At 43.8% G+C, this 9,655-nt stretch overlaps 1 protein-coding gene across 1 annotated transcript; it reads right to left on the bottom strand.

Moving 5' to 3' along the window:
* Positions 1-1,416: 1,416 nt before the first annotated feature.
* LOC118744162 lies at positions 1,417-7,663 on the bottom strand. Its single transcript, XM_036476952.1, has 2 exons — positions 7,427-7,663; positions 1,417-7,371 (listed from the first exon to the last, which is right to left on the bottom strand). The coding sequence occupies exon 2, from the start codon at positions 4,677-4,679 to the stop codon at positions 3,039-3,041; it is 1,641 nt and encodes a 546-aa protein (XP_036332845.1). The 5' UTR covers positions 4,680-7,371; positions 7,427-7,663; the 3' UTR covers positions 1,417-3,038.
* Positions 7,664-9,655: the final 1,992 nt, after the last annotated feature.

The following is a 9,655-nucleotide window of genomic DNA, read 5'->3' as shown; positions in this document are numbered from 1 at the left end:
AACAACAACCTCATGTATTTTGTATTGCGGGTGTTACTGATAAAACTTAGATTCTGGATAATACCGGTTTATTTGCTAAACACTTTGTACTGAATACTTTGATATCGATTTATTTATTGTTTTCTAAAACTATGTGTTCCGGCACCGAGGGACGCAAAGGAATAAAAACGAGCAATATTCGCTTTATACGAGCGGTGACAAGCACATAATGGCTTCACGCAGGTTTTTATTTCCTAATAAAATAGGTACAATGTAAATCTGAAGTAAAATTAGAAAGGTATATAAACTTACATTCGTTTTGGGAAATGTTTAGTTATTGGCCCATCGTTTTTCGGGTGGGAGGCGGAGGGGGCGTGGCCCCCCAAACCCCCCTCATTCGAAAGGGGACAGTCGCCACTTTACGAAAAGCCCTACCCCCCTTGGGGACCTCCCACAGACCCCTAGGGAACCGTTTGAAAATGGGGTAAAAACGGCATTTTCCGAGGCAAACTGGCAGTTTGAAGTGGAATATAACCCAACTAACGAAAACCGTGGGATTTTTAAATAAAAGAAATTATCCCAAGTTGGTTATCAGGCGATTTGAAAAAAAAAATAAACTAAAAAAAAATTAACTAAAAATATTGTGAAATTAAGAAAAAAGCGACAGATGGAAATGTTGTAGTAATAGTAATATGATAGTATTTTAGCGCAGAACTTCTTTTTGCGTAGGCGGCCTTCGGCCGCACTTAGGGATTATAACCCTCACTACGTAGAATTCTCTTCTGTGTTGCCAAAGAAAGGGGGCTGAACACCTTTTGCAGAGAACACCTTTCTGCGTAGGCGGCCTTCGGCCGCACTTAGGGATTATAACCCTCACTACGTAGAATTCTCTTCTGTGTTGCCAAAGAAAGGGAGCTGAACACCTTTTGCAGAGAACACCTTTCTGCGTAGGCGGCCTTCGGCCGCACTTAGGGATTATAACCCTCAGGCAGTAGAATTCTCCTTTCTGTTTTGCGAAGAAAAGGAGCTAAACACCTTTTGCAGAGAACACCTTTGTATATTTTTAATGCTGACTGGGTTATATCCTATCTTCTTTTTTCTCTCATTCTTTTGCATATTTCGGAGTTTGACAGCTGAACTCCGCCATTTAATTTGCATGTGCAACCAAAGTCAGACGCATGATTTTGAAGGTGTTTTTATTTAATGAATTGTGATTAATTGGTTAATATTAAAGTCGTAAATCAAGTTATAACTAATCGAGTAAAGTGTAAAGTGAAGGGGAATACAAAAATGAATTGGTGAAGTGGCTGCTTTAAGGAGAATAGGAGTGATAAATGTACGCTAATTTCCAAATTTTACAAAAAAGGGCATATTTCAAACCCAATTTGTAAATAAACTAGTGACCAAAAATTACAATAGTGGATGTTAAAATAATGGGTAGACCCTTGGCTACAAGTGTGTGCAATTTTTTTTTTGGATCGGGTCACCCCTTTGGACGCAATACCCCGAAATAGGTGGGCCACTTACTAAACAGTACCCTTCGTTTTTGCTCCCTCCTGCTGTGCTGGTAAAATTTAAATGAACAATACAGAATTTAGGGATGACAAACATTTCGATTATTCCAGCAGGAGCAGAGTTGCCAGAAGGGCCAATATATAATTCGACAACACTAACAGTGTGTTTACACCAAATAGCAACATAACTCACGACACTAACAACAAGTTTACACCAAATTCAAAAATACATAGTTCGCCAACATCCCGGCCTCCGTGAATCTAAACAGATTCACCAACATCTAATTTCGCAAGTAGACAAGCAGGACGTCTGAACACCCCTGTTTGGGTTTGTATTTCGGCACTTCGGACCTGTGAGTCTTTGCCAGGAAACACTCGAGTCACTTTACCCATCGGCCATCGGGAACGATGAATGTTGCTATCGACGACCAAGACGACGTCTCCAACTCGTAGCGGTTGCACAGGCTGAAACCATTTTGTCCGGCGGCACAGATCTGGGAGGTATTCTGAAAGCCATTTTTTCCAAAAACGATGCTATGCTTGTTGTACCTTCCTCCACTGCTTTCTGGACGGGCGGTATTCCTCTTCGCGAGGATGAGGTGTTTGTTCCTAGTTAGCTGTACCTAGAAGGAAGTGGTTAGGGGTTAAAGGTTCGTCGGTGGGTGTGTCTATTGCTATGTGTGTTAGCGGCCGCGAGTTGACTAGATTTTCTGCTTCGCACATTAAACTATAAAGGCAGTGCTCCTGGAGGTTTTCGTTATAAAGCGCATGTCCCATAGCACGTTTTACGCTGCGCACTAGGCCCTCCCAGCATCCTCCAGCATGAGGATTTAGTGGGCAATTGAACACCTATTCTATGCGGTCATTTCAAGTATGTCAGCGATTTTTCCGGAGTTGAATTCGGTTAGTTGTTTTCGCAGTTCGTTATCGGCACCAATAAAATTTGTAGCGTTATCTGAACGTATGCGTAATAGAGTACCTCGTCTGCTCATGAAATTTCGGATGCATAACAAACACGTATCAGTGCTGAGATCTCTAGCGATTTCCATGTGTACAGCACGAATAGTTAAACACGTAAAGAGCGCAATCCAACGCTTCTCCTGGCGCCGTCCTATACTGACGAGAAACGGTCCCATATAGTCCAGGCCTACGTAGGAGAACGGCCTCACAAACGGTGTCAGCCTATCTTTCGGCAGTGGACCCATACTCGGAGTTTCAGGTTGAGCTCTTTTAATTTTGCAAAATTGGCATTCTCTTGCAGCGCGACGCACTGATATCCGTGCATGAGGTATCCAAAATTTCCGACGAATTTCTGCTATAGTTGTGCCTTCGTTTTGATGTTTCCACTTTCGATGATAACAGCTGACGACTAAATCAGTCACGTGATGCGCTTGAGGTAGGATGATGGGCCTGCGAGTATTTATTGGGACTGCAACCGCATTGTCGATTCGCCCCTTCATACGGATAATACCCGCATAATCCATGTATGGTGAAACCATCAACAGCTTGCTACTGGATTTTAGTTGGCTTTTCCGGCTTAAGTCGTTATACTCCTCGGGGTAGGCTGCCTTCTGCACGCCTCGACAGATCGATAGCTCCGCGATCTCCAGTTAGCGGACCACCTCTTTTATCCCGTTGGCTGTTTTGACAATTATCGCAGAAACGTAACATCCACGCAACCACTCTCGTTAGGCGAATGAAACACGAGAACCTTTCGAAGAAGTCGTTTTCCACACACGTATATGAGACGAATTTCGCACGAAGCTCCTCTCGAGTTTCTGCATAGGTTTCCGCCGTTGGCCAATGCGTCTCGTCCTTGAGCAGGAAGTCGGGTCCACTCGCCCAGAAGGATTGTCGTTTCTCATCTCGAACACGCGTACCAAAGTCGGCTGGATTACATGCGCTAGGTAACCATCTCCATTCACACTCTTCGCTGTTCTCTAAAATTTCATTTACACGATGGGCTACGTACGGTTTGTAGCGGCGGTGGTCGGATTTTATCCAAGCTAAAGTTGTCTTCGAATCGCTCCACATGACAGTCTTGATAGGCACCATATCATGGTTTTGCAGTATCGCAGCGCGAAGACGGACCGCAAGGACCGCCGACTGTAGCTCCAACCGTGGAACCGTAGTGAGTTTTAAGGGAGCGCATTTCGCTTTCCCCATTACAAAGGCCAGTTTGGTCGCTCCTGCTAATCCGTCGATTCTCCAATATGCTACTGCTGCATACGCCGCCTCGCTTGCATCTGCGAACACGTGTAGCTCCACTGGAACTCGTAGGAAATTCTCGTCGTAACATCGTGGAATGCTTAAATTTTGAATTTGCTCCAACATTTTAACCCACTTTAGCCACATTTCGTACGCATCTTTCGGTATACTTTCGTCCCATTCCGTCTTCCGTCTCCACACAGCTTGTAGCACCAGTTTAGCTGCTAATGTAATCTCCGATGCTAGGCCGAAAGGGTCAAACACCGACATTGCTATACCCAATGCTTCACGTTTCGTGGGTCTTCTTTCGCCATTGACTACAGCTTTATCGACCTTACTAAGAATAAGCGCAAATTTTAGAATATCTTCCGCAGTATCCCAATACATACCCAGGACTTTCGGGAAACCATCCTTATCGAGGCTGAAGTCTGCTGCTGTAGCTGCATCACCGTTTAACTGCTCAGTGACACTCTTGGCATTCGATACGAACCGCTTTAAATCGAAACCGCCTTGTTTATGAATCCAACGCACTTCATTTGTTGTTTGTACGGCTTCTTCCGGTGTGCTAAAGCAGTGTACGAAGTCATCGACATAGTCGTTATCAATAATTGCTTTTACGGCGTTGGGAAAGGCTGCTTGAAACTCTTCCGCGTTCTTGTTTTTTACAAACTGAACTGAACATAGCGAGCAAGTCGCTAAAAACGTCATGACTGACATTACGTATTCGCTGATGACCTCGTTAGTATTCCTTCTCCATAAGAAGCGTTGTGAGTTTTGGTCTTCCCGCCGTATTTCCACTTGATGGAACATTTCCAGTATGTCTCCGCACACACCTATCGCCTTTTGTCTGAACTTCATAAAAATCGTGGTTAACGACTGGCACAAGTCTGGCCCGCTGAGCAGGACTGAATTCAGAGAAACTCCTTCTGCTTGGGCAGCGGCATCAAATACTAGCCGTAGCCTTTTTGGTTTGTTCATATTGCGAACTCCGAAGTGAGGTAAATACCACGTTCGACTTCCCGTTTGTTGAACCTCTTCTTCGCTCAAGCGCCACGCATAGCCTTCTGATATTCTTCCATGATATGCGTATACTGCTTCCAGAAATCTTCATCACGACCGAATTTTTTCTCTAACGCGAACAGCCTTTTCTTTGCCATCTGCTTACTGTCAGGTAAGAAGACATGATCGCTCTTCCACAAGAGCCCTGTTTCAAAACGTCTCTCCTTTCTCGCTGTTGTTTGCTCGAGAAGATCTTTTGCCCTCGTTATAGCGGCGCTGTCTACGTGCCTTGCTTCGGAGTTAACGCTCAGGGCATCATCTTCGATGTGATTTCTTACCAAATTTTCTAAAGTATCTTCGCTTCCCACTTGCGCAAAAAACGAATGGTGCTGCTCATATTCGGAGATTTCTCGTTGACTACCCTTGCCGTACACTAGCCAGCCAAGCTTCGTTAAGACCACTGCTGGACCTTGTTGTCCATCTGCTATCGTTCTCTTCGCTACTCCCAAGTGTGCATTATCAAGTCCGATTAACAGTTGAGGACACGCCGAATTAAAACTTGCAATTGGTAGATGCTGCGTATATCTATATTTACATTGCAGCTCAGAAATATCCATGGTTTGCTTGGGGAGTTGTAAATCGTCGACGACCTTGACATTCTTCATGCAGAATTTTTTGCTTCCGGGCAAAGGGTTAGAAATTTGTATATCAACCCCAAACGCCAACTTGGTTACCGTGTTGTTTCCAAGCCACTGCAGCATCAACTTCTCTTTCGTACCTTTTAGTCCGAGCCTGTCAGCTAAACTCCTGTTCATCAGCGATATTGATAAACCCTCGTCCAAGAAGGCATAGCATCGTATCTCATTTTCATTGGCATACAGCGTCACTGGCAAGATCTTGAATAGCACCTTCGAACTCCCTGGTTGCCTCGTAGTGTTGGTAAGAATCAGCTGCTGTTGTGAGCGTTGAGTCTCGTACTGTACCTCGCACGTACCCGTATTTGTAGCTTCGTCGGCATGTAATAGCTCATGAACCATCCTTGAGCAATAACGCTCCGAGCATTTATGCTTGTACGTACACCTGTTGCTTCTGTGACCACTCTTCAGGCAATTAAAACATAGTTTTCCTTCGCGCACAAGTCTCCACCTTGATGTGTGATTCATTTCGAGAAAACGCTTTTACTTCGATAAATGGTGTGCCTCCGAACACAGCTTACATGGAGTCCGACTGGCGCTCTGGACGTGATCCGTATGAAAAAACCTTCCTCGAGCTTCGCCTCTTTCTTCTGATGAACGCGCTTGTGAGCTTGAAGTAATGCCGGCCGCGATTACCACACGCGATAGCTTTTGCATCCAGTTGCTGAAGTGACTCCCCGTAGGTCTCGGTACAATATTCGCTGCATAACGTGCCCAGTCTAAACGCCGCTGTATGGGAAGCTTGAGAAGTAGTTCTTCCATAAGAGTAGGATTACTCAGGTGGTACTCACACCCTGCGGATTCTAGAAAGGTCGCCAAATTTTGAACCTTCGTAGCGAAAGGTACCAATAACTCTAAACGATTTTCTGAGATTTGTGAAAAGTTACGTATTCGTGCAATTTGACTTTTTACTAACAATTCCGACCTTCCGAAACGCTCGTGCAATGCTTCCATAACGCGGGGTACATTGCTGCTATGGATTAGTAAACATTCGACTACCTCACGCGCCCCGCCCCTAATTGCCTTTTAAAGCCGTAGCATATTTTGCCGTTCGTTGTAGCCATATTCTTCGGTGGTCATATAAAAGGATTCGCGAAACATTGGCCACGCTTCATGTTTTCCATCGAATTCTGGAAGATCGTGTAACTTTCTACTAGCATTCGATCTGGTGATGGCCAATGTTCGGTTTAGGTCTGCTAAAGTTTCTACAATTAAAGCGCTACTTGCCTCAGGACCACTTACTAAAGAGGGAGCGATGCTGGGAGCCATTTGCTCATTAGAGGTTGGAGGAGCATTATCACCTAAATTACTTAGTTTCGCTATGGCATTTGTAAGCTCTTGCAACTGCTTCGCCATAGCAATCATTTGTGTTTCAAGTGGCAATGGTTGTTGCGAATTCATTGCTGCACCCTGTTCACGCATAGTCGTATTCAATTCGTCGTTGCTGTTGTTGTCCTCGTCTTGCATACTGGATGCTGAACGAGTTAAAACCATGTTCTTTAAAATGGCCGCAAACCGCTATTTTCTATTAGACACGCGCTTCTACCGTTATGAAGCCTGCTCAGCTAATTGCGCTTTATGTTGACTAAATATAACACACACACTACACACCACCGAACTTACCCCAATCACCCTCGTTCACTTCACCTTCGCGGCCTCACTATCAAGGAATCGTCGAGACAGCTTCACAAAATCGCCAGTTCAATGCTCGTGAACGCCCGCCAAACGACCTTTAATCAAATTTGTTGACCGGGCCTCTGTTAACCGGTTTTAGTTATTGTAGTCCGGATCTCTGTTAACCGGCTTTCGTTGGTGATGTTTAAGCCTCGGGGTTGGGTGCAAATACGTTTAAATAGCAAAGGAATGAAATAAAAAGATGTTCCGGCACCGAGGGACGCAAAGGAATAAAAACGAGCAATATTCGCTTTATACGAGCGGTGACAAGCACATAATGGCTTCACGCAGGTTTTTATTTCCTAATAAAATAGGTACAATGTAATGAAGTAAAATTAGAAAGGTATATAAACTTACATTCGTTTTTGCTCCCTCCTGCTGTGCTGGTAAAATTTAAATGAACAATACAAAATTTAGGGATGACAAACATTTCGATTATTCCAGCAGGAGCAGAGTTGGCAGAAGGGCCAATATATAATTCGACAACACTAACAGTGGGTTTACACCATATAGCAACATAACTCACGACACTAACAACAAGTTTACACCAAATTCAAAAATACATAGTTCGCCAACACTATGTACTATTATAAGCAACTCTGCATAATTTGTAGCCATATTGTTTGTACGCTTCCGGTTCTTTCTTTTGGAACGAATCACAAGAAGAGCACGAATAAGTAAGTTGCTTCAGATTGTAATGAATTTTCTTTTTTACTGATCAAATTTTATCCACATCCATCAGATATTAAAACTATACAAAACTGTATTGTTATAAATATTTCGTGCGTTTCATTTAAATTGGTCGCCGTCTTCAACATTATTTTAATATTTATTCGAACGCAAATTGAATTGCCGTAAATTTTATATGTTGTTTAAATGAAAGATTCACATCTTACATGTACACGTAAGGCCGAACAACATTCACGTTATAGCCTGCGCCGCAACAAGGAAAACTCCAACGTTGCAGAAATGCCTAACAGCAGCGAAAATAGCGGCGATGAAATCGATCGCACTATTACACCACGAAAAAATGCCGTAGATGAGCTACGCGAAGAAATCATACAACTAAAATTAGATTTAGCCTCATCGGAGGAGGAAAAGCTCCAACTTCAAAATGTTATTAGTCGCCAACAAACTGGAAATAACCTCCAAATTGCCAATGAACAAAGTACGGAAGCTGTATCCCACAACGCCCACGCCGTCAGCACAGTAGCTGACATAACCTCAACAATCGCCTCATATGCAACGAGCTCGAGAGACCTCGCTATGAACAACACATTCACATCAACAAACAATACTGCCTGCGCTTACGCCAACAGCGCTGCCTCTGCCAATGGTATGTATGCAAATCAAAATTCAATTTATTCACACGCCGCCCATGCTATTGCCTTTAACACCACCCGTGCCAATGCCGGCACAAGCCCCAACCTATTTGTCACCTCTTCCGCCAGTGGAGTTCATCCAATGCCACCTAACCTGAACTTTGTCAATCTCACTTCCCATTTCGTTGCCAATAACTGGAATTCTCTATCAACCGTCGCTCCATCAGTATACACAGCCGGAGCTCCTTACGTTTCTAGCCATATTTCACCCGCAGCACCAATTGTTAGTTATAGTCAGTCGCCATTGGGTCTTGGAGGTCATCCACCCATTCGGAAAGTACTCGATTTGCCCGAGTTTCACGGCTCGCCAGAAGAGTGGCCAATGTTTTCAGTAGCATATAAAGAAACTACTGTTTTATATGCGTACACAGAGTTGGAGAATTTGCTTCGCCTGCAAAAAGCACTTAAAAGTAAGGCGCGTCAACAGGTAGAATCGCTTCTAATACATCCCTCGAATGTAAACGTCGTCATGAATACTGTGGAGCATCACTATGGGCGACCAGAGTTACTCGTACGTAGCCAGATTGCAAAGGCCCGCGCGTATCCTGCAGTCACTAGCGGAAAGATTTCCGATATTTTAAATTTCAGCACAATGGTTGCAAATTTGACGGCTTTCCTTGAAAGTTCCGGTGCCTCCCCTCATTTATATAATTCAATATTACTTGATGAGTTGTTGAGCAAGTTGCCATTCAACAAAAGAGAGGAATGGACTCGCCACGTATTAACCTTGCAACAACCATATCCCACAGTGAGAGATTTCTCTAATTCAACACCTCGCGTTGTATGTATCGATGGCCACTGATGTCATGCCCGCAAAACAATCTGCAAATGAACAATATAACAGCAAGAATAAATTGTTTACAAAGCCGGTGATGTCGATTAGCAAAGATGAGCAAAAGTGTCCAATGTGTAGCGAAAATCACCATCTGTTCAAATGTCAGAAGTTTAACAATGCAGAATATTCGTATCGGTGGAATGTTGTGAAAAAACACAATTTGTGCTTTTCTTGTTTGCAGCCAGGGCATAATCTGCACAGCTGTTCAAAACGACGTAAATGTGGAGTGCAAGCTTGTGACAGATTCCACAATCGTTTGCTGCATAAAGAAAATTCTAATAAGAATTCGGTTAAATGCAGCGATGTTGATAATATGCCAGTAGCCACAGTCAGTGGCTTTCAAACTTCGCAGCGTTCATTCCGTAGATC

The sequence above is a fragment of the Rhagoletis pomonella genome, unplaced genomic scaffold, assembly GCF_013731165.1.
Source record: "Rhagoletis pomonella isolate Grant_MI unplaced genomic scaffold, Rhpom_1.0 Rhpom_scaffold_00008, whole genome shotgun sequence".
Classification (NCBI taxonomy): domain Eukaryota; kingdom Metazoa; phylum Arthropoda; class Insecta; order Diptera; family Tephritidae; genus Rhagoletis; species Rhagoletis pomonella.
The sequence above is the reverse complement of the archived record's forward strand: the minus strand, read 5'-3'. Positions and strand labels throughout refer to the sequence as shown.